Genomic DNA, 25,505 nt, shown 5'->3' with positions numbered 1-25,505 from the left:
AGCCAAACCGGCCAGGGCAGGTATTGCATGTTTTAAAAAATTCTTGTGACACACCGGTTGAAAATCGATGGTTTAAGGTCTGCCCTGACAGGCCATAAGTCATTTCTACCTGGCTCCCTGTTGTACCTCAGCACAGAAATACAACATGTGAAATAAAACATATGAAAGGCGTTTAACAAAGCTATAAACCTTGTACAAATATGAGGTAACACAATAATGAACATGTGACAAAATTAGATCCTAATGTCAAAGCAGTAGAAACTGATATAAAATGTCGATTCAAATTCACCTTGGAACATGTATCTTTCAATCAAATGGAAATGAATTATCCAGAAAAAAGATCCAGAATGCATTAGTGTAGTGCAATCAGATGACGCAACCAGATACTGAGTAGTTAAATATCCCCCACCTTCACCCCCTGGAAACCAAATATAGGCCTCAGATAATAGAGCTGAAAGGAATGGCTAAGCAGGGGGCTATCCGTGGCCTTAACTGAAGACAGGATTAAACAGTTTCATAAATTGGCAAAACCAACTGTGCTGCTAATCTGAGAAATTCATTGCTACCTTGGGAGTTAATATAACTAACCCAATTCATCAAGAAAACTATACTCTGGTCCCTGGGTGGTTTGGCTCAGTGGTTGGAGCGTGGACCTCCGGACCAGAGAGTCCCGGGTTCCGTTCTGGCTAAGGGCATGTGCCTCAGTTGCAGTCTGTCCTCAACCCGGTTGGGGTCCTGTGGGTGGCGACTACTCCATGTGCCTCTCTCACATCAATGTTTCTCTCTCCCGCCCCCACTCTGTCTGAAGATAAACGCAAAAATGTCCTCCTGGGAGGATAAAAAAAGAGAAAGAAAGAAAACTATACTGTATTATCACTTAGTCGTCAAACACCAGGAAAATCATGATAGTTAGCATTATAATTCAAGATAGACAGAATAAAGTGATTCTCCTGGGAATGTGTGCAGGGACCATTGCTTCAGCTCCATTGGAATCCCTGAACTGGAAGAATTCTCACCTCCCCCTACTTTACCAACTGTCAGATTCTAACTGCTCCTCTCCTGTGTAATCCGCCTTAAAACATGTCCCAGATGCCAGGACAAGCCATGTGGTAACTGCCTAACGATGATTGGGGGACAATGAACGGGGGTCTAGACTTGGGCACCTGGAGTTAGAGGTCTTCGGAGATTTCCCGAGAACCATTGGTGACCAGAAAGGCTATGGGAGAGCTGGTTGGATGATCCCAAAGGCCCTGGACCCTAGATAGCTGGGGATCTGCAGTGTACCTGGTGCACAGTTCAACTTGTCTCTGCGACCGTGAACAGCACGTTCACTGCCTGTTAGCCCACGCCAGGCTTTGGACTACATTTCCCAGATGGCTTTGCTCCCCAGCTTTGCTGTCGTACTAGGACGTGTCTGGGAAGGAAAGCCACAGTTGGTGAGCATCTCTGGGGCATCTCCCTGTGCTGCTGCATCTCCCTTCGCTGCCGCCCCGCAAGATGATTGGGGTACTGCTCCTGCTCCTCCTCCTCCCCCTTCTCCTGTACATCGCTGCACCCCAGATCAGGTCTGTGTAAATGTATTGCCTTCTCTTGAGAAGTCTGGGGTGGGGGGCATTAATCCTCACGAAGCTCTGTTCATCAAAAGAAGGAAAAGGAAAACTCCCCGAGGGGCTCCATGTAGGAGGCCGGGTTTGGTTGGTCGCAGGAGTCCGGCTGCGGGGAGGGCGGCCCCATCAGGCCCCAGGCGGCGGGAAGTGACCGCAGCCCGGAGCACCGCGCTTTGTTTCTCCCGGCCCCGTTTTTCGTCAAAGCAGCCCTTGCTTCCGGCTCCAGCGAACCCCGAGTACAAGGCTACCTGAGACACTTAAGTTTACAGCTTTGGGGGTTGCAGACCCCAAAATAAGGTGTGGACCTCCAGACTGTTTTCCCCGTGGCTCCCACGCCTTGAACCAGCCCTGTCTAGCCTCTTACTTCCAGCCTCTATAGTACAATGGAGCGATTCAACTTTTTGCTTTCTGAAACTGGCTGCAGCCCCATTGCTTGCTCTCTTGTCACTGTTAGATTCGCTCTTTCTCTGGGCGATGTTGTAAAGGAGAGGAAATGATATCTTGAGCCCTATCTTGCCTTCGGTGCGGGATTATCCAGGTGTTTCAGGGTTAGGCAAGAGGGTGAGGGTAAAGGTCTCTTATGCAGGTGAGACAACCGGCAATAGCTGGCTAAGTGTTCCCAGAGCATCTGCAGCGAGCTGCAAAACAGGCGGCCTGCTGATTGGTTCTGAGTAAGTCACCAGTGGTGACGGTGAACCAGTGAGTGGAAAGACACAGCCCTCCTGGGGGGCGGGGTGGTGCGGGATAAGGAAGCTGGGGTGCAGTCACTGTCCCTATGGAACCTGAAGGCGTGCTAGGTTACACTCCGTTCTTACTGAATTCACCTCTCTTCCCCGCCCTGCCCCCCCACCTCCCTGTGCCCCTTCCAGTTATATTTTTCCTTCCCTCCGAACACTCAGTGCCTCCACCTCTGGGCACACATGGGTGCACATACTCAGAAAAAAAGGGTGCTTTTATCTCTTCCCACCACAAGATCTTCTTATCTACCTAGAATCTCAATGAGAAGTTGAACCTGAAATGAAAATAGTGAGTTGAGTGCTCATATCTCAGCGAGATTTTTCTGAGGAAGATATACTCCAAGAGTCATGTTCCCAATCACCTAGTTAGGTCACAGGAGTTAGGCCAGAGCAGGACTTTCTGGTTGATGGCCTTTTTCATTCCTGCTGGTTAAGGAAATGAAAGAGCTGAGAAGAGGTCCTGATACATTGCCCCTCCTGGAGCTAAAGCTGAAGGGATGTGGGAAACTGAGCTGGGGAGGCCTTTTCTTATCTGCCTGTTTGCACTAAGCTGGTATCTTTTGTGGCTAGGAGTGTGTACCTTGCAATTCCAAGTTCAATGGAAAGGCTGAAATGCCCTTTAAAAGTGCATCTCCTAGTCAACAGATTCTTTTAACTTGAGTTTCAAGATTTGCAAAGAAGAGGAGAGAACAATCTGAGGCCTACTAATTTCTGTGTGTGTGTTCATTCCTTTAGAAAAGAAAGATAGTACAGTGCTTAAGAACAAGGACTCAAATTCATTAAACCAAAACTTGAATCTCAGCTTTTGTACTTATTTATGTGTTCTCTTTGTCTTACATTTTTTATCTTTATTGTTGAGAGTATTACAGATGTTCCCTCCTTTTTCTCCCATTGACCCCCTCCACCCACTCTCATCCCCCTCCTGCCTTCCCCACACTATTGTCTGTGTCTACTGATTATGCATATATGCATATAAGTTCTTTGGTTTATCTCTTCCCACCCCCACCCCCCATTCCCTCTGAGGTTTATCTGTCTGTTCCCTACTTCCAAGTCTCTGGATCTTTTTTTGTTATTGTTAACCTTCACCCAAGGATATTTTTCTATTTATCATCAGATAGAGTGGGAGAGAGAGAGAGAGAAACATCAATGTGAGAGAGACACATCAACTGGTTGCCTCCCTCATGACCCTGACCAGGACCAGGGACTAACCGTAACCAAGGAACATGCCCTTGACTGGAATCAAACCCACGACTCTTTGGTCTGCAGGCTGATGCTCTAACTGCTGAGCCAACCCGGCCAGGGCTCCATTGATTTTTAGATAGGGTGGAAGAGAATGAGGGAGAAAGAGAGAAACATTGATGAGCGAGAGACACATCAATTGGTTGCCTCAAGCACGACCACAACCAGGGCCGGGAATCAAACTTGCAACCCAGATATGTGCCCTTGACTGGGAATCAAACCTGAAATACTTCAGTCCTCAGGCCCAGGCTCTAACCACTGAGCAAAACCAGCAGGCTCATTGTCTTATTTTTAATTTTGTGGGTTTTTTCTGTCTGTTTTGTCCCAAGTTGACAAGCTGTCATAATTTTAGCTTTTTGTGTTGGATTAGCTGTTTATCAAGGCTATAAAGTGCTAATTATAAACATATTGACATATGTGGACCAGTTCTTTCTTCTTTCAGGCTGAGTCTTATGATTTCCTAGGCCTATAGAAGATCTCAAACCAAAGCCAGGTGTCTGGCTAATCAAATATTCATCCAGTTCTTGTACTGTAGGGAGTAGCTCTAAGCAATTATTGCCCTTGTAATGGACTCACTTTTATTCTTGAGCAAAACCAGAAAACTTTTGTTTTCTTTTCTCCAACCTTCCTTAAACCTATAAAAGGACAGCAGTAGAAGAAACCAAAGCATACCTCATCCTTGGGATCTGAAGACACTGGGTTGCAGGAACTTGTGTTTGAAACAAGGAAAATGAAGAACTGATAAGCTCTCCTTCTCTCTGCAGGAAAATGCTATCCAGCGGCGTGTGTACATCAACTGTCCAGCTTCCCGGGAAGGTGGCTGTGGTCACTGGTGCCAACACAGGCATTGGGAAGGAGACAGCCAAAGAGCTGGCTCAAAGGGGCAAGTTTATCTACTTCTAATTCCCTCCTGCGACTGCCATTACCTCACAGTAATGACCATTCTCATTTATTTCCTCCCAATTCTGAAATTCAAGAACATTCCAAGTGGCCCACTGATTTGTTGGTCTGAACCTAATACAATGCTCTCAATTTAAAGGACACTTAATGAATATTATTGATTTATTTTTCTTTCCTGACTTACTCATCAGATACCTCTGTTGTGAAGTGGGGTAAATAAATAAAACAGTTGAAAATAACACTCAGCATTAGTATTAGGGTTATAATACTCACTCACTCACGGGGCTGACAGTTTGTCTCTTATATGTTGGTTGACAGGAGCCCGTGTATATATAGCTTGCCGGGATGTGCAAAAGGGGGAATTGGTGGCCAGAGAGATCCAGACCATGACAGGGAACCAACAGGTGTTGGTGCGGAAACTGGACTTGGCTGATACTAAATCTATTCGAGCCTTTGCTGAGGGCTTTTTAGCAGGTAAGTGTACAACCTAAGACTATGTTTTGGGTCAACATGGCAGACTTGGCTAAAAGGAAAAGATCCCTCTCCCTGTTTATTGTACAGAAATGCTAGATAAAATATAACCCAAACCTTTTGATTCAGAGCTGAACTCATTAGTAACAAAGGGAAATCCTCAAGAGGCAGAAATATAAAGTTAATTCAAAAAGTCATAGCTGTAAGCACTAAAGCCAAAAATCTCACAGGGGTGTCAGAACTCAATATGGGGTTGAGGGTCTGGAGATGAGGCGTCGGGCCCTTGAGAGCTGGGGAGCTGTCTCTGAGGCTCCATGTAAGGTTGGTCCATGGTACAGGAGCTTAAAAAAGCACAGGCCACCAGCTGAGGGACATGACAAAGAAGCTTATCTCTTCAGGACATAAATGGATAAAGAATCATCTGCAAGAAATTAGAACCTCCAGCTGGCATCATCTATGGGGCAGGGGAATTCATACCTCCAAATAGTGCAAGAATCTTAAGCTGAGAAATTAACATAAAGTACTGTAGTATTATTTGAAAAGCAAATCCTAGAGCATTCTGCAGGCATATCCCCTCATAACCCAGGGAGCTAGGCCTCCCAAGGAGAACATGAGCTTATAGTCAGAAATTGCTAACCACAGGAGAAAATGAACCATGAGAGAAAGTTGGCATAGGCAGCAAAGAAGTTAAACCAGTATTTCTTTTGGTGCCTGAATCCCAGTGTCAGGAGTGCATACAGGACATCTTTTCTTCTCTTGCTTTGGAATCTTCCCATTCTGCTGGGAAATGTGGACAGAACACTTCCCAGAAGCAGTAAGTAAGTAGCTCCTGAATTGGAAAGATTGGAAAGGCCATTTGATAATGTAAGATGGAATTTTGTCCTGTAGTAAAAGTATGCAGGATTCTAAAGTCTTAGAATGAAAGCAATACAAAATCAGTATGAAGAGAACATGGAGAAAAGATTAAAGTCCTACATCTCCATTTTCCGAGCCTGGGTATGAGGCAGATTTCTAAGATGTAATAGCTATGGCTCCATCTCCTCTTCCCTGCAGAGGAAAAGCACCTTCACATTTTGATCAACAATGCAGGAGTGATGATGTGTCCCTACTCCAAGACAGCAGATGGCTTTGAGATGCATATAGGAGTCAACCACTTGGGTAAGAAATCTGGTCTCATCACAAAAGCTAGAGGGAACCTGAAGTTCTCCTTGGAAAACTTAGGGGCCAGACTGAGCCTTCTTTGTGGTGTGATTGGACCTCTGGGCCATAATAGACCATAAGTAAACAATAAATATGATCCTGCTTGAAAGCGCAGGGATAAACTTGAGGCCCACTTGGTTCCACCCACTTTTTAATCTGATTCAGATTCTATTTACCTTGGGGTGTTTTTGAACAGCCTAATTGTATTGGGGGTTGTGTTGTTTTCTTTGTAGTGACCCTTGTGGCTAGTATCAGGGAAGTTACTCAAAGTTGGAATGAGACAGTACATCATGTTCATATTCACATAATCTAGACCTACTTCATAGAATAGTGATTTTCAACCTCTTTCATTTTATGGCACATATAAACTAATTACTAAAATTCTGTGGTAAGCCAAAAAAATACATTTTTTGCCAATCTGACAAAAAATAGCTATAATCTTTATTAATTTACAAATAATAATAATAATAGTAATTACCTACCCTTTTTGCTCCAAAGTGACTTTAAAAAATCAGGTGCCACCCTGGCTGGTTTGGCTCAGCAGTTAGAGTGTTGGCCCGTGGACCAGAGAGCCCCAGGTTCGGTTCCTGCTAAGGGCATGTACCTCGGTTGCAGTTTGTCCCTGGCCCCGGTTAGGGTCATATGGGTGGCAGCCACTTGATGTGATGTTTCTCTCTCTTCATCCCTCTCTCCCTCCCACTCTATCTGAAGATAAACGCAAAAATGTACGTGGGTAAGGATAAAAAAAAAAAAATCAGGTGCCTAGACTTGTATATAAGGATTTCTGGTACTAACCATTAACCAAGCAGATGCAACCTTATTATGCAACATGACCAATAAGATAAAACTCTATTATATGACCTATATATTTTTGTTTCATTCACACCAGAGGACTATTGTTGTGTTGGCTGTTGTGATTTTTTTATTTGACAGTCTAAGGGAAAAGAGGTCAGTGCTCCTGACTAAATAATCAGGTATTGCATGTTTTTAAAATTCTTGTGGTGCACTGGTTGAAAATCGCTGTCATAAAAGGATGTCCTGTGTCATTGACTGTTTCTGTTTCTCTAAACCCTTAACTTGTTCTGTGGTTGACAATGAATGAATGAGGCAAAAAGCCTTATTCCTGAGTTTTCTGCTTCCCATTGCTGAGCCCTGCTCACCACTCACTGTTCCCTCACCCCTGCACTGGCCCTGAACTCTGTTAATTCTAGTTTTTCTTATAGGTCACTTCCTCTTGACCCATCTGCTGCTAGAGAAGCTGAAGGAATCAGCCCCATCAAGGGTAGTGAATGTGTCTTCCCTAGCACATCACCTGGGAAGGATCCATTTTCATAATCTTCAGGGCGAGAAATTCTACAGTGCAGGTTTGGCCTACTGTCATAGCAAGTTAGCCAACATTCTCTTCACCCAGGAACTGGCCCGGAGGCTGAAAGGTAGGCTTAGCAGAAATGAGTGTGGAGACATGAGTTGGGGAAGTAGCTAAAAGCCACAGAATTAGAAACTGTTTTCTGGAGCCTATTCTCTGGCCAGGACCTGCTTCCATGACTATAACTGGGTCTAGTTATAGTAAGCAGCCCACAACTGAATATTGGAGGTGGCTGTCCGGGGATGGGGACATTCTGACTATGAGTTTGAAAGCTTGGTGTTACCAGCTGTGTGACCTGCAGCAAGTGACTTTTCAAGGCTTATTTCCTCATATGTAAAATTGGACTACTTCACAGGTTGTTGTCATAATTAATTCAGGCTTCATGAGCAAGTCAAGGTTTTTTACTTATAGTGAAACTAAATAGAAGCAAAGGACCTGAACTGGCACTAGATACAATCATTAGGATAAAACAAGTGCTGGGGTTAGCAGGGGCTGAGGGAGGTGTTGTCTTCCTAACAGCAAAGGGTCAAATAAGAGAAATGTATGCTTGAGGAAGGGACTCTCCAGTCACAAGTAAACAGAGTTTCTCAGCATCATCCACTCTGGATTCCAGTAAAGACAGGAAATCCAGGGTGGACAGTTGGAGTTGTCTAGGAGTTGAGGCGGCCAGAATTCAGGCCTAAGGAACCAGACACAGGAGCCGCATTGTTGGAACAGGATCATCAAACCATGCTGAAGCTCTGAGATGGGGAGGAAGGAAGCTGGTGGTCAGCTTAGTTCACATGTCCAGTCTGTGCCCAGGGCATGACATCCTTCATGAGCTCAGGATGGATCAGGATCAAGAGGATGAAAACTATCCAAAGGGTCAGTCAGGGAGCCAGGGTGGCCTGGCATGGAGAAATGGGCTCAGCTCTGAGGATCAGATAAAGCAAAGGCTACATGAGCAAGGAAGCCTGATGGACGTGCTGTGGTGCCATGAAAGAAACCTGGACATGACAGAAGAGTTTTTCATTCAGCCATTCAGCAGACAAGCATTCTGTGCCCGTGCTGTTCTATGCACTGGATAGGGGCTTGGGGATGGAGTGGCGCACGAGACAAGTACAGTCCCTCCCTCAATCTACTAGATTGGTTTATATCTAATAGAGGGGAGATAATTATCAAGCAGTTATACAACTGTCACATGTAAAATCAGTCTAGTAATACATGAATAATTTTGCCCTGGCCGGTTTGGCTCAGTGGTTGGAGCATCGGCCTGTGGACCAGAGAGTCCTGGGTTTGGTTTCCGCGAGGGGCATGTACCCCCCCTCCAAAAAAAAATACATGAATAATTTTCATTGTAAAAGTTCATATATTAAAGGTGAAAAACCCCCTTCACTTTTTCCCCTAGCTCCCCCTCCTACTTTTTTCTCCTCAAGAAACCATTGCCAACAATTTTAACGCGCCCCTTTCCAATTATCTTATGCATTTATATATAGATAAGGAACTGAAATGCCAGCATAATGTCTTGGAGATCTTTCCTTGTAGTACATTGAGATTTACCCCATTCCTTGTGTTGGCTGCATTGTATTTCATAGTATAGGTATGCCTTCATTTATTTAGTCATGTTCTTAGAACATCTAGATTGTTTCCTTTTTGTTGTTGTGTGACTGTCATTGAGGTAAATGCTATAAAGAGGAAGTATGAGGACCTGTAGCCAATTTGTGGGGGGCCTTATTCAATCTGAAGGATCAGGGTAGACTTCTCTGCAAGCTGAGCCCTTGCAGGTTGATTAGAAATTATTTGGGTTACAGTGTGGGTGGGATGAGGTGGTTGAGGAACATACCAGGTAGAGGGGAGAGAAACAGAGAGAAGGCCATTATGGTTAGAACACAGAATATTAAATATGGGTCATTCAGAGTAGCTCTGGAGTTGAAAAAAAAAAAAAGCAAATCTACTGTCCTTTATCCCTTTATCTGTAATTTGTGAAATCTACAAAGGCCTGAAATTTCAGGTTTTTTTATAAGCTTGGCATCAAAACACAATGGGCAACAAAACCTTACCTGTACTAGGGAGAGTAGGTAATAGACAATATATGTATATGTATCATATTACCTTTATAATACAGAAAAAAATTGGAAACATTTCTTGCCCCAAGAATTGGGGACCTGAAATAGCATATGTATAAATGCCATTTATAAATGTGTAAATGCACCAGACACTATTCAAGCTCTTTTACATATGACCTCATTTAATCCTCAGAACAATCTTGTTAGGTGCAGGTATTATATTATACCCATTTTACAGATGAGGAAACTGAATCTCAGCATCTGGAGCTTGCCCAAGGTCACACAGCTAATGAGTGGTAGGGCTGGGATTTGAAACTGGGCCGTGTTTATTTTTGTCCTCTGCTCTCTTCAGCCATCGAGCAACATTAAATCCTGTCTTCCTCTCTCTCTCCTGTCTTCCCCCATAAGGCTCTGGCGTTTCAGCATATTCTGTACACCCTGGCACAGTCAACTCTGAATTGGTTAGGCACTCATCTTTCATGAAATGGATGTGGTGGCTTTTCTCCTTCTTCATCAAGACCCCTCAGCAGGGAGCCCAGACCAGCCTGTACTGTGCCTTAACAGAAGGTCTTGAGATTCTAAGTGGGAATCATTTCAGGTATGAATGTATTGGTTTTTGAAGATGGAATTTTATTGCCTAAAGGAAGTAATTTGGATTTGTTTAATATACCATACCCTTTTAAAAAAGTACACTGTCTAACATAGCTTTGGTCCTTTAACTCTAGGTTTTTACCTTTTAATAGAGAAATTTGACCCATTCACATTTTTTTTGTCGTAACTGCTAGGTTTGATTTTATTCATGTCATCTTTTATGCTTTCTGGTTGTTTCTTTTATTCTTATTTTTTGTTATGTTAATCCCTATATTTTCTTTGTTCCTTTTTGGACTCCTAGTTTTATTTTTTTTTAATATTAAAAAGAATTTGAACCTGTATTTATTTATTTTTTTTTAAGGGAGAGAGAGAAAAAAAAAAACATTGATGTGAGAGAGATACATTGACTGGTTGCCACCTGCACGACCCCAACCGGGGCCGGGGACAAACTGCAACCGAGGTACGTGCCCTTGGCTGGAATCAAACCCAGGACTCTTTGGTTTGCAGGCTGATGCACTAACTGCTGAGCGAAACCAGCCAGGGTGAATCTGTATTTCTTTATTGTCTTCAGGACTAAACTAGTATGAGTGGATTCCTTTCTTGAATAAGTGAAGACTTTTTATTATAGAGAATTTTGAATGTACACAGTAGACAAATAGCATGTTGAATTCCCATAAACCCATAATCTTGCCTCAACAACCATTACCCCTGGCCAATCTTGCTCCATCCCAGTCTGCAACCCCTTCCCATATTTTTCTCATCCCATGTTGTTGTTGTTATTATTTAAAATCCTTACTCGAGGATATTTTTCCATTTATCTCAGGTAGAGTGGGAGGGAGGGAGGGAAGGAGACACAGAGAGAGAGAGAGAAACAGGGAAACATCAGTGTGAGAGAGACACATAAAACAGCTGTCTCCCGCATGACCCTGACTAGGGCTGAGGACGAACTGCAACTGAGTCACCTGCCCTTGACCAAATTGAACTCGCAACTCACTGGTCAGCGGGCCAATGTTCCAACCTCTGAACTAAACCAGCCAGGGCACATCCCATATTATTTTGAAGAAAATCCCAGATATTACATAAGATTCTTAACACCTACAAGATTTTGTGGAAATTACCTGAAATTTTATGTACTTCTTAAAAAAAAAAAATATATATATATATATATACACACACACACACACACACACACATTTTTATTGACTTTATTTTTTTTTACTGTTATTTTTCTTTATTGTTGAATATATTACAGATGTTCCTCATTTCTCCCCCATTGACCCCCTCCTCCCCACTCCCGCCCCCCTCCTGCCTTTTCCCATATTGTTGTCTGTGTGCATTGGTTATGCATATAAGTTCTTTAGTTTATTTCTTCCCTAGTTTATTTCTTCCCACCCCCCAACCCCCTTTTCTTTGAGGTTTGTCAGTCTAGCAACCAATTTGTTCTTCTTAATCCCTTCAGCTTTTTCACCCATTCTCCCAACCCACATCCCTTGGCAACCAAGGAAATGTTCTCTGTATCTATGAGAATGTTTCTGTTCTGCCTGTTCATTTTGTTTGTAGATTCCATTGTCGATAGATATGTATTCATTGCCATTTATTTATTTATTTATTTATTTATTTATTTATTTATTTATTTTTAATCCTCACCCGAGGACATTTTTCCATTTTCTGTTCAGATAGAGTGGGAGGAAGAGAGAGAGAGAGAGAAACATCGATGTGAAAGGGACACATCAAGTGGCTGCCACCCACACGACCAATGAGGGCTGGGGACAAACTGCAACCGAAGTACCCACCCATAGCGGGAACTGAACCCAGGTCTCTCTGGACCACAGGCCGACGCTCAAACCCCTGAGCCAAACCAGCCAGGGCTTCATTGCCATTTTGTTTGTTTATATATTTTATCTTTTTCTTCAAAAAGACCCTTCAACATTTCATATAATAATGGTTTGGTGGTGGTGAACTCCTTTAACTTTTTCTTGTCTGGGAAACTCTTTATATGGCCATCGATTCTAAATGACAGCTTTGCAGAATAGAGTAATCTTGGTTGTAGGTTCTTGCTTTTCATCACTCTGAATATTTCTTGCCACTCCCTTCTGGCCTGCAAAGTTTCTTTTGCGAAATCAGCTGACAGTCTTATGGGAACGCTCTTGTAGGTAACTAACTGCTTTTCTCTTGCTGCTCTTAAGATTCTCTCTTTGTCTTGAACCTTTTGCATTTTGATGATGATGTGTTTTGGTGTGGGTCTCTTGGGGTTCATCTTGTTTGGGACTCTCTGTGCTTCCTGGACTTGTATGTCTGTTTTTCCTTCACCAAGTTAGGGAAGTTTTCTGCCATTATTGTTTCAAATACGTTTTCAATTTCTTGTTCTCTCTCTTCTCCTTCTGGCACCCCCAAGATGTGAATGTTGGCACGCTTGAAGTTGTCCCAGAGGCTCCTTACACTATCCTTGTTTTTTTGGATTCTTTTTTCTTTTTGCTGTTCTGATTGGGTGTTTTTTGCTTCCTTATATTCCAAATCGATGGTTTCTTCCTGGCTCTACCTACTCTACTATTGAATCTCTGTAAATTATTCTTTATTTCAGTTAGTGCCTCCTTCATTTCTGACTGTGCATCCTTCATTTCTGACTGATCCTTTTTTATGCTCTTGAGGCCCTCACTAAGTTCGCTGAGGTTCTCACTAAGTTCGTTGAGCATCCTTATAAGCAGTGTTTTGAACTCAGCATCTGTTAGGTTGCTTATCTCCATTTCGCTTAGTTCTTTTCCTGGAGATTTTTTCTGTTCTTTCATTTGGGACCTGTTTCTTTGTCTCCTCATTTTGGCTGCCTCCCTGTGTTTGTTTCCATGTATTACTTAACGAGAGTTATGGGGCTAGCTGAGATCAGATGCTGCTTATTTGAAAAAATTTAGGAAAACCTGAAGCAGGATCCAAGACAGGCCAATCCTATGGTGAAGCAACTGGCAACAGCTTGGGTGGGCCTGAAGGTTGGGCGGGGCAGGGCCTCAGGGAGTCACCAGGGCAGCGCAAACAGTGTGAACCAGGTTGCTGGAGTCCCAGATATGGCGACTGTCTGCCGCCCCCAGGGAAGGGCTCACCAAAGGAACAAAGGCCTCTGACAGCACGTTTGTCTGGGAGAAAGCCCCCTCTCCAGCCCTCACTTCAATGCCAAACAGCTCAGTTCTTCCCTATATGTCTCTGGCGCCCTTCGAGCTGCCTCCCCTGCAAGCTTGGAGGGTGTGAGTCCAATAAGTCTGTGCAGGGCCCCTTTAAGAGGAGCTGCCTGGGGCTCCAGCCATCTCAGCCTCCCTGAGCCTCAGTGCCCGCTGGTTTTTCCAGTCAGAAGTTATGGGGACTTCTCTTCCTGGCACTGAAGCCCTGAGCGGGGCGCCTGGTGTGGGACGGGGACCCCTCAGTGCTCAGGAAGGACCTTCCCAGCTGAGGTGTCCTCCTGATTTTTATCCGCCATACGTGGGTGTGGGACCAGCCCCTCTGCCTCCGCCCCTCCTACTGGTTTCGATGTGGCCGTTTCTTTAATTCCGTAGTTGTAGGACTTCCATTCAGCTTGATTTCAGGCGGTTTTGAATGATGGTTGTTCTGCAGTTTAGTTGTAAGTTTGATGTGGTTGTGTGTTTTTATTAACTCTAGAGAGAGAGGAAGGGAAATGGAGAGAAACATCTATTGGCTGAGCCAACGACCCTGGGCATTTGCCCGGACCTGGAATTGAACCGGTGACCCTTTGATGCATGGGAGGACACTCAGCCAACTGAACCACACCAAGCAGGACAATGACCTGAAATTTTAGAGAATGGACTATATGTAAATTAAGATTGGGATGAGAATTAGGCAGTCAGATCATAAAAGGCCTATAATGCTAGACTGTGAGAGGAGCCACAGAAGTTGTTTCAGTACAGAGCCATAATCTGATCTGAGCTTTGAAAAAATATCCCTGGTGACCTTGTTTAGTGAATGAATAAGTATCCCAAGTCAGAGATAATGAGTTCCTGAATTAAGGTAATGACAGTTGGCATGAAAAGAATGGTTAAGTGAGCAAGGTAGAATTTTTACCATTTGTTGACCAATTGAGTGAGGGAATAGGGGAAGATTTGGTGACTTGGGTTCAAGCTTGAGTTATTAGGAGTTTGATGGTGACATTAACTGAGACAGCATACATGAAAAATAATGTGTATAACTTAGGGTTCTTTTCCAAAACAGTAGAATTGGACTCTGGCTAGTATAAGCAAGAAGGGATTTTATTAAAATATGAGGGTGCTGCTAGGTCCAAAGAGAAGACTGAAGAGCCAGGCTTAGAACAGTCAGTGGCCAGTCTGGTGGCAGGGCACTGCTGCTGGGGTGAGCGAATGCTCATCGGGGGTTTTGTTGTTCATCTTCCACTCTCCAGGGAGGTAGCATTTGTTCTTCTTTCTCCTGCACCCCACCTTCCATCCCCTCACCCCTATTTCCTTGGCTAGGGGTAGGTAGTTAGTCACTTGATTAATGGGCTCTTCAAACTGTAACTAAGGAGAAGAGGTAATTCCACAGAAAGAAGTCAGGTAGCCCTGGCTGGTTTGACTCAGCGGTTAGAGCGTCGGCCTGCGGTCCGGAGAGACCCGGGTTCGGTTCCTGCTAAGGGCAAGTAGCTCGGTTGCAGTTTGTCCCCGGCCCTGGTTGGGTCATGTGGGTGGCAACCACTCAATGTGTCCCTTTCACGTCGATGTTTCTCTCTCCCTCTCTCTCTCTCTCTCTCTCTCTCTCTCTCTCTCTCTCTCTCTCTCTATCCCTCCCTCCCTCCCACTCTATCTGAACAAAATATGGAAAAATGTCCTCTGGTGAGGATTAAAAAAAAAAGAAGTCAGGTAGCTATTGCCAAAAGAATGTGTAATGGATGTTCGACTAAAGAGTAACAGTTACCCACTGTGTAATAAACCTGGCTCTATACATGTTGAGTGAGTCTTCCATAAGACATGAGTAGAAATGTGTGACAAATAGTTGGAAATGTGGGTCTGAAGTATAAGAAGACAGATTATTTCATTTTGCACAATGGAATGATTTTTCCTGGAGGTTTTAAGAAATAACCCTTTACCTTGGTTTTGACTGAGTGGTTTTTAAAAAGTCAGCTTCAAATCCATGATTACTGAATTGACTTTTGAAGAGCCTTCCCATTTCCATAGATTTTTAATTTTAAACACTTTGAAGGTCAAACAGCAACCATATAGGCCACTACCAAGAAATGATCATAAACCTTAGGACTTTTTTTTTTTTTTTTTATCCTCACCCGAGGACACTTTTTCATTCTTTGTTCAGATAGAGCAGGAGGGAGAGAGAGAGAGAAACATCGATGTGAAAGGGACACATCGAGTGGCTGCCACCCGCACGACCAACCAGGGCCGGGGACAAACTGCAACCGAGGTACATGCCCTTAGCGGGAACCGAACCCGGGTCTCTCCGGACCGCAGGCCAACGCTCTAACCGCTGAGCCAAACCGGCCAGGGCAAACCTTAGGACTTTTGCACTGGTTATTCTTTCTACCTTAAACACTAATCTACTTTTTGTCTCCATGGATTTGCCTATACTGGACATTTCATATAAGTGGAATCATAATATGTGGCCTTTTGTTTTCTTTCTTTCTTTCTTTCTTTCTTTCTTTCTTTCTTTCTTTCTTTCTTTCTTTCTCTCTTCCTTCCTTCCTTCCTTCCTTCCTTCCTTCCTTCCTTCCTTCCTTCCTTTCTTTTCCTTCCTTCCTTTCTTTTCCTTCCTTCCTTCCCTCCCTCCCTCCCTCCCTCCCTCCCTCCCTCCCTCCCTCCCTCCCTCCCTCCCTCCCTCCCTCCTTCCTTCCTTCCTTCCTTCCTTCCTTCCTTCCTTCCTTCCTTCCTTCCTTCCTTATTTTATCCTTACCCGAGGACATTTTTTCCCCATTTTTTGTTCAGATAGAGTGGGAGGGAGAGAGAGGAAGAGAGAGAGAGAGAAACATTGACGTGAAAGGGACACATCGAGTGGCTGCACAACCAACCAGGGCTGGGGACAAACTGCAGCCGAGATACGCGCCCCTAGAGGGAACTGAACCCAGGTCTCTCTGGACCGCAGGCCGACGCTCTAACTGCTGAGCCAAACTGGCCAAGGCATATGTAGCCTTGTGTAACTGGCTTCTTTCAATTTGCATAATGTGTTGAAGGTTCATCTATGCCAAAGAGTATATCAGTACTTCATTCCTTTATATTGCCAAATAACATCTCATTTTATGGATATACCACATTTATTTATCCATTCATCAGATGATGGACATTTGGATTATTTTCACTGTTTGGCTATTTGGATAATGCTGCTATGAACATTCATGTACAATTTTTTTTTTTTTTATCCTCACCCGAGGACATTTTTCCATTTTTTGTTCAGGTAGAGTGGGAGGGAGAGAGAGGAACCGAGAGAGAGAGAGAAACATCGATGTGAAAGGAACACATCGAGTGGCTGCCACCCACACAACCGACCAGGGCCGGGGACAAACTGCAACCGAGGTATGCGCCCTTAGCGGGAACCGAACCTGGGTCTCTCAGGACCGCAGGCCGACGCTCTAACCGCTGAGCCAAACTGGCCAGGGCCATGTACAATTTTTGTATGGACATTTCTCTTGGGTATATACTTAGAATTAAAATTCCACTGGAGTATGGGTCATATGTTAATTCTGTGTTTAGCTGTTGGGGAACTTCCAGCCTTTCCCCCAAAGTGTCTGCATCATTTTATGTTGCCATGAGCAGAATATGAAGGTTCCAATTTCTCCACATCCTCATTAACACTAGTTATTGCCTGTCTTTATTTTAGCCATACTAGTAAGAAGTAGTGTCTCGTTATAGGTTTCATTTGCATTTTTCTACTAATGGTGTTGAACATCTTCTGCTTACTGTCGATTTATATATCTTTGTTAGAGAAATGTCTATTAAAATCCTTTGCCTATTTTTAAATTGGATTGTCTTTTTATTGTTTAGTGTAACAGTTCTTTTTTTTTCAATCCTCACCTAAGGATTTTTTTTTTTTTTTGGTGGTACGTGCCCCTAGCGGGAACCAAACCTGGGACTCTCTGGTCCGAAGGTTGACGCTCAAGCGCTGAGCCAAACTGGCCAGGGCAATATTTTTCTATTTATCTTCAGATAGAGTGAGAGGGAGGAAGGGAGAGGGAGAGAGAGAGAAACATCAATGCGAGGGGTCACATTGGTTGCCTCCCACACAACCCGACCAGGTACTTGACCAGAATCGAACCCATGACTCGTTGGTCCTTGGGCTGATGCTCTAACCACTGAGCCAAACTGGAGAGAGTAGTTGAAACAGTTCTTTATATCTTCTACATACAAGTCCCTTATCAGATACATGATTTGAAAATATTTTCTCCCATTATGTTGGTTTGTCGTTTCACCTTTTCCATGGTGTCCTTTGAAGCCAAACATTTCTAATTTTGATAAAGTCTAATTTATCTATTTTTTCTCTTGTCACTTGTGCTTTTGATGTCATATTTAAGAAACCATTGCCTAATCAAAGCTCACACAGATTTGTTACTCTTTTCTTCTAACAGTTTTGTAGTTTTCATATTACATTTAGGTCTATGATTCATTTCTGTTCATTTTTGTATATGGTATGAGGTAGAGGTCCAACTTTATCCTTTTTCATGTAATATCCAATTGTCCCAGATCCATTTGTTGAAAAGATTGTTCTTTTCCCACATAAATTATCTTGGTAGCTGTATTAGTCCACCTTGGGCTGCCATAACAGAATACCACAGACTGGGTGGCTTAAATAACAGAAGTTAATTATCTCAGTTCTAGAGGCTGGAAGTTCAAGATCAAGGTGCCAGCAGGGTTGGTTTCTGGTGAGACTTCTCTTCCTGTTTTGCAGACGGCTGCCTTCTTGTAGTGCCCCCCCTCCATGGCCTTTCTTCTGTATGAGCACAATTCTGGTGTCTTATCTTCTTATAAGGACACTAGTCCTATAGGATTAGGGCTCTACCCTTATGACCTCCTTTTAACTTAAAAATCTCCTTTAATGTCTTATCTCTAAATATAGTTACATTGGGGGTTAGAGCTTAAACATATGGATTTTGGGCTGCACGAGTCAGTTCATAATAGTAGCCTTATCAGAAACCAATTGATATAAATGTAAGGGTTTGCTTCTGTACTTTTAATTATTTTCCGTTCATTTATATATCTACCCTTATACGAGTACCACAGTCTTGATTACTGTGGCTTTGTAGAAAGGTTTGAAGTTGCGCCCTGGCCGGTTTGGTTCAGCGGTTAGAGCGTCGGCCTGCGGTCCTGAGAGACCCGGGTTCGGTTCCCGCTAAGGGCGCGTACCTCGGTTGCAGTTTGTCCCCGGCCCTGGTTGGTTGTGCGGGTGGCAGCCACTCGATGTGTTCCTTTCACGTGGATGTTTCTCTCTCTCTCTCTCTCCCTCCCACTCTAACTGAACAAAAAATGGAAAAATGTCCTCCGGTGAGGATAAAAAAAAAAAAAGAAAGTTTTGAAGTTGGTCAGACAATCTTTTACTATACTGATTAATACTCACCAAAATCCTGTCCTGGCCAGTGTGGTTCAGTGGTCAGATCATCAGCCTGAGGACCAAAGGGTTGCAGGTTTGATGTTTCTCCCTCCTCCCTCCTCCCTCTCTTCCACTCTATCTAAAAGTCAATGGAAAAATATCCTCTTGTAAGGATTAAAAAAATAAAAAAATCCCACTGGAAGTACCAGTACCATGACTGTGCTGATGCCTTAACCATATTTACGTAGCTCTTACTGTAGTATTTGAATAATTTTTACAGCATGTCGTAGCTCACAAGGCACTTTCATGCCCATTGTGTCATTTGCTCTTCACCATAAACTACAATGAGTAGTGAGGCGCCATGCCGTGGAGGCTGCACAGGACAAGTCATTTCAAGGGTCATACAGAGCCTTCCCTTCTCAGTGATGGGCTTTGCACTCAGAATCTGCAGGTTGAGCCCTGGCCAGTTTGGCTCAGTGGTAGAGCGTTGGCCTTCAGTCCAGGGAGACCCGGGTTCGGTTCCTGCTAAGGGCATGTACCTCGGTTGCAGTTTGTCCCCGGCCCTGGTTGGGTCATGTGGGTGGCAGCCACTCGATCTGTCCCTTTCATGTTGATGTTTCTCTCTCTCTCTCTCCCTCCCCACTCTATATGAACAAAAAATGGAAAAATGTCCTTGAATGAGGATAAAAAAAAAAAAAGAAATGGCAGGTTGTGCTGGTGAGTTCTCTTAAAGAGAAGTACTGTACTTATAAGGCTGATTTTTAAATGCAAAGATTTCTTTAAGTGGTTTATTCTCACATTTTCTTGCATTTAACAACCATCTGGAAAACTGGTTAAAAACATACTCTTAGGCCTCAACCCCAGAGATTCTAATACAGTAGGTCTGGGCATCAGAATTAACATTTCTAACAGGTTTCCAGGTGATGCTCCTGCTGCTGGTCCACAGCCCATACTTTGAGTAGCACTGTGTCAGGAGTTTGCTTCATGTCATTATTTCAGACTTGTCAGCTCAGCTTTTTACCTTCAGAATTTGCTTAAATTGTCCAGGAAAGCAGTTTTCTTGAAATAATATAATTTTAAAAACTGCTTTTTCACCCTGGCCAGTGTGGCTCAGTTGGTTGGAGCATCATCCTGTATATCAATGGTTGAGGGTTTGATTCCTGGTCAGGGCACATACGAAGGTTACAGATTTTTTTTTTTTTTTTATACTCATCCGAGGACATTTTTCCATTTTTTGTTCAGGTAGAGTGGGAGGGAGAGAGAGGAACAGAGAGAGAGAGAGAGAGAAACATCGACGTGAAAGGAAAACATCGAGTGGCTGCCACCCGCACGACCGACCAGGGCCGGGGATAAACTGCAACCGAGGTACGTGCCCTTAGCGGGAACCGAGCCCAGGTCTCTCTGGACCGCAGGCTGATGCTCTAACCGCTGAGCCAAACCGGCCAGGGCGAAGGTTACAGATTTGATCTCTGGTTGGGATGTGTGAACTGATCGATATTTCTCTCTCATATCGATGTTTTTCTCTGTAAAAAATCAGTAAAATGTTTTGAAATTGCTTTTTATATGATTTCAAAGATTGTGATCCATTTACTTAATCATTTCTTAAAAGTCCTTCATTGAATATCTGCTGTGTACTAGATTCAGAAAATACAAAAATGAATAAAAGAATTATCCTTGAGAGAAGTTTCTGGGTGGAGCAAGGTTGGGATATCGCTCCTGCATTTAATGGGGACTTAAAATAATTAGAATTCTACCAATGAAGAGAGGGTATATGAAACACTGGGTACCTTGTTATCATTTCTTTTCTGCTATCAGCTTTTTCCTCCTTTCATTATTTACAAAGCTGACTTGTTTTTTTGAGTTTAAAAACAGGTAGACCAGAAATAAGAAATGTTTTGTGTTGTTTATTTGTTGTTGTTGTTTACCATTCTAAGCATCTGTGACCAATGTAAATAGCAGGATCTCAGCTACATGACACTGTACAAGGTCTTGTAGAATGGACCTCAGAGACTTATTTGAACAAGATGGACATATACAGATGTCAAGCAGGCACTGATATTACAGCTAAATATATACATACAAAGGGGAATAGTAAGACTAAATTATACGCATTTATATCAAACAAAGCATTCTGATCAGAGGTGGTCTAGTGAGATCTGAAATGGTAATTACAGCCCAGCTGGTGTGGCTCAGTGGTTGAACGTCGACCCATGGATCAAGAGGGTGCCAGTTCAATTCCTGGTCAGGACACATACCTGGGTTTTGGGCTTGATCCCCAATAGGGGACATGCAGGAGGTAGCCGACTGATGTTTCTTTCTTTGCTCCCTCTCCCTTTCTTTAAAAATCAATTAAAACATACAGTTGGCCCTCGTTTATCGCTATTAATCAGTTCCAGACTCTACTGTGATAAATGAATTTCTGCTAAGTAGGATTCTTTATTTATATACAGTCGTCCCTCACCACTTTGCACTTTGACTTTTATAGTTTCATTCTATCATGGTTTTTCAAATACTATATTTGAAAAAAATGCAACAGAGTGAAGCCGCGAAAGTTGAAGCGTGAAGTGGCGAGGGATGACTGTATTTTATTGTTTTCTTTTTAAAAAATTTTTTTATCTTTATTGTTGAATGTATTACAGATGTTCCTCATTTCCCCCCCATTGACCCCCTCCTCCCCACTCCCGCCCCCCTCCTGCCTTTCCCCACACTGTTGTCTGAGTCCATTGGTTATGCATATATGCATATAAGTTCTTTGGTTTATTTCTTCCCATCCCCCAACCCCCTTCCCTTTGAGGTTTTTCAGTCTAGCAACCAATTTGTAGTTCTTAATCCCTTCACCTTTTTCACCCATTCCCCCAACCCCCCTCCCATCTGGCAACCAACAAAATGTTCTCTATATCTATGAGAAAGTTTCTGTTCTGCTTGTTCATTTTGTTTGTAGATTCAGTTGTCGATAGATATGTATTCGTTGCCATTTTGTTTGTTCATATTTTTTATCTTTTCCTTCAAGAAGACCCTTCACCATTTCATATAATAATGGTTTGGTGGTGATGAACTCCTTTAGCTTTTCCTTATCTGGGAAACTCTTTATATGGCCATCGATTCTAAATGACAGCTTTGCAGAATAGAGTAATCTTGGTTGTAGGTTCTTGCTTTTCATCACTCTGAATATTTCTTGCCACTCCCTTCTGGCCTGCAAAGTTTCTTTTGCGAAATCAGCTGACAGTCTTATGGGAACGCTCTTGTAGGTAACTAACTGCTTTTCTCTTGCTGCTCTTAAGATTCTCTCTTTGTCTTGAACCTTTTGCATTTTGATGTTGATGTGTCTTGGTGTGGGCCTCTTGGGGTACATCTTGTTTGGGACTCTCTGTGCTTCCTGGACTTGTATGTCTGTTTTTCCTTCACCAAGTTAGGGAAGTTTTCTGCCATTATTGTTTCAAATACGTTTTCAATTTCTTGTTCTCTCTCTTCTCCTTCTGGCACCCCCAAATGTGAATGTTGGCACGCTTGAAGTTGTCCCAGAGGCTCCTTACACTATCCTTGTTTTTTTGGATTCTTTTTTCTTTTTGCTGTTCTGATTGGGTGTTTTTTGCTTCCTTATATTCCAAATCGATGGTTTGCTTCTTGGCTCTACCTACTCTACTATTGAATCTCTGTAAATTATTTTTTATTTCAGTTAGTGCCTCCTTCATTTCTGACTGTGCATTCTTCATTTCTGACTGATCCTTTTTTATGCTCTTGAGGCCCTCACTAAGTTCGCTGAGGTACTCACTAAGTTCATTGAGCATCCTTATAAGCAGTGTTTTGAACTCAGCATCTGTTAGGTTGCTTATCTCCATTTCGCTTAGTTCTTTTCCTGGAAATTTTTTCTGTTCTTTCATTTGGGACCTGTTTCTTTGTCTCCTCATTGTGGCTGCCTCCCTGTGTTTGTTTCCATGTATTACTTAACGAGAGGTATGGGGCTAGCTGAGCCCAGATGCTGCTTATTTGAAAGAATTTAGGAAAACCTGAAGCAGGATCCAAGACAGGCCAATCCTATAGTTAAGCAACTGGCAACAGCTTGGGTGGGCCTGAAGGTTGGGTGGGGCAGGGCCTCAGGGAATCACCAGGGCGGGGCTACCAGTGTGAGCCAGGTTGTTGGAGTCCCAGATATGGCGACTATCTGCTGTCCCAGGGAAGGGCTCACCACAGGAACAAAGGCCTCTGACAGCAAGTTTGTCCCGGAGAAAGCCCCCTCTCCAGCCCTCGCTCCAATGCCAAACAGCTCAGTTCTTCCCTGTGTGTCTCTGGCGCCCCTGCAAGCTTAGAGGGAGAGAGTCCAATAAGTCTGTGCGCGGGCCCTTAGCCTCCCTGAGCCTCAGTGCCCGCTGGTTTTTCCAGCCAGAAGTTATGAGGACACTTCTTCCTGGCACTGGAACCCTGAGCGGGGCACCTGGTATGGGACGGGGACCCCTCAGTGCTTAGGGAGGACCTTCCCAGCCGAGGTGTCCTCCTGATTTTTATCTGCCACACGTGGGTGTGGGACCAGCCCTGTTGCGCCTCTGCCCCTCCTACCAGTCTCGATGCGGCTTCTTCAATTCGTAGTTTTGTAGGACTTCCATTCAGCTTGATTTCAGGCGGTTTTGAATGATGGTTGTTCTATAGTTTAGTTGTAACTTTGATGTAGTTGTGGGAGGATGCGATACCGCGTTTACCTACCCGCCATCTTGACCGGAAGTCGGAACGACTTTTTTTTTAAAAAGAGAGGTGGTAATTACATTTTCTCTGGGGTAAAGAAAATTACATTTTCTCATTGGAGAATGAAGAAATAGGACAAACACTGGATCTTTGAAGTGCCTAGAGGACATATCCCCGAGTTGTTTTTCTGTCGTATCCTTATCTTAGGCAGGAAACAGACTCCGCTAACACTGTGTTTTAAACCTCTCTTTCTTCCTTCCAGTGACTGCCATGTGGCATGGGTCTCTGCCCAGGCTCGTAATGAGACGGTAGCAAGGCGGCTATGGGATGTCAGCTGTGACCTGCTGGGCATCCCTATGGATTAGGTGGTGGCAGTTGGACCCACAAGAAGTGTGCAGCAGACTACTCTGTACTCCCAGCCAAAATGTTTCTCCTTCAGGATGGCCAAAAACTTGAGCACAAAGAGAGCAAACTTTCCAGCCTTGCCAACTCGATGTCTGATAAAATCCCAGTGTACACTGCCAAAGTCACTGAACAGCCTTGCATTTGTCCAGATTTACTTTGCTCCTGTTATTGCCAGTTACTAGAGATACCATAGGATAAATACCCCCTCATAACCTGCAAGCTCATACTTTTCTTCTGAAACCTACTACTAGGAGAACCTAAGCTATGTCAGTGTTGGACCAGTTTCTGCCCTCTGTTCACAATGTTCTTCCCAACCAACCAATCTTCTCTTCAAGAGGGCCACACTGCAGCCTCAGCTCAACGCCAGGAGTCACAGTGGCTTGGCTCCAGACCAGGACTTGTCCCTCACCTCTAAGGAAAACCATTATGGTGCCACATCTGAATTCTTCAGGAAATTTAACTAAATCTGGATTGTGGCAAGATTCTATCTCTGACAACCTAAAGCCACTGCTAAGACACTTTCCTATGCCTAGACCATGGAAGAGCTTCCTTTTCTAAGAAGTTTGTGGGTTTTGGAGGATGGCAGAAATATGGGGGAAGGCAGAAATAAAAATGAAATTTAAACTAATTTTCCTGCTATTTCTCTGACCAGCAAGGAGGTAATGTAAGGAGCAGTTTGAGAAGGTAGGCCTCCTGACTTCAGTTAGTGACCCCAGATCCACAGAGGCCTCCTTTTTGTCCCTTAGTTTATCTTAGAAAATCAGAAGACAGGAAAGGCTATTTGATGATTGTTATTGAATATACGTGCATTTTTGTAGTTGGGAGTATTTTCACAAAATTCAAAATAGCCAAAAAGGAATAGTATTAAACTGGACCCTGATGCAGTTAAACGATCAGATGGAGCAAGCCAGTGTCATCCAGTCTTTGATACAAATGGGTAGAGCCGCAAGGGGAAGCAGACTCTGTATATGTTGATAAATACTCACCAACAAGAACATGGGAAACAGAAAGGAAGTTCAAAGATGATAAGCCTGGAAGATAATGAAGGGACTAGTTATATTAGAGGAAAAACGCTGAAGATGGTAATACCCAGCTATGGAAGAATTAAGGGTGAGCACCTGAATTAGCAAGACTGATAGGGCACTATCTTAAACACCAGCCAACCAATGTGGCAGGGAAAATAAAAAAGAAAAGAAAAAACAAACAAACCCTCAATTCCTTATTCAGCAAAATTATCTTATGGACAGATATTGGTAATTACAATCAACTTAATCTTAACCTTACATTATCATGACAAGATTAAAATGTCTATTTGCTAAAAAAAAGTACATTTTATTTGGAGAACTTTTTAAAAAATGTTTTTATTGATTTTTAAACATTTTTAAAGTGTTTTTATTTAAGAAATAAATAAAAAGAGAGAGAGAGAGAGATTGATTGGCTACCACACAGACACACACAAACACACACACACCTCAACCAGAGATGAAACACACAACATAGGCATGTGCCCTGACCAGGAATCTAATCAGCAACCTTTCAGTGCATGGGACAATGCTCAGTCAATAGCCACACTGGCCAGGGCTTATTTGGAGAACTTTTATTAAAAGCCATGTTGCCAGCCCTGGCCAGTTTGGCTCAGCAGTTAGAGTGTCGGCCCATGGACCGAAGGGTCTCAGGTTTGATTCCCGGTCAAGGGTGTGTGCCTGGGTTGTAGGTTTGATCCCCAGCCACAGTTGTCTCGTGCTCATGCAGG

The 25,505-nt window shown here is 43.4% G+C and overlaps 1 protein-coding gene across 1 annotated transcript; it reads left to right on the top strand.

Moving 5' to 3' along the window:
- Positions 1 to 1,442: 1,442 nt before the first annotated feature.
- Positions 1,443 to 25,087, top strand: RDH11 (retinol dehydrogenase 11). The gene is made up of 7 exons (XM_036259205.1): positions 1,443 to 1,565; positions 4,348 to 4,466; positions 4,802 to 4,957; positions 6,008 to 6,112; positions 7,378 to 7,587; positions 9,974 to 10,163; positions 23,610 to 25,087. Exons 1-7 carry the CDS (start codon positions 1,498 to 1,500, stop codon positions 23,710 to 23,712), a joined length of 951 nt encoding a protein of 316 aa, XP_036115098.1. The 5' UTR covers positions 1,443 to 1,497; the 3' UTR covers positions 23,713 to 25,087.
- The last annotated feature ends 418 nt before the right edge of the window (positions 25,088 to 25,505 follow it).

Source organism: Molossus molossus, unplaced genomic scaffold, assembly GCF_014108415.1.
Source record: "Molossus molossus isolate mMolMol1 unplaced genomic scaffold, mMolMol1.p scaffold_m16_p_1, whole genome shotgun sequence".
Lineage (NCBI taxonomy): Eukaryota > Metazoa > Chordata > Mammalia > Chiroptera > Molossidae > Molossus > Molossus molossus.
Note: the sequence above shows the minus strand (reverse complement) of the source record. Positions and strands in the feature narration are given on the sequence as shown.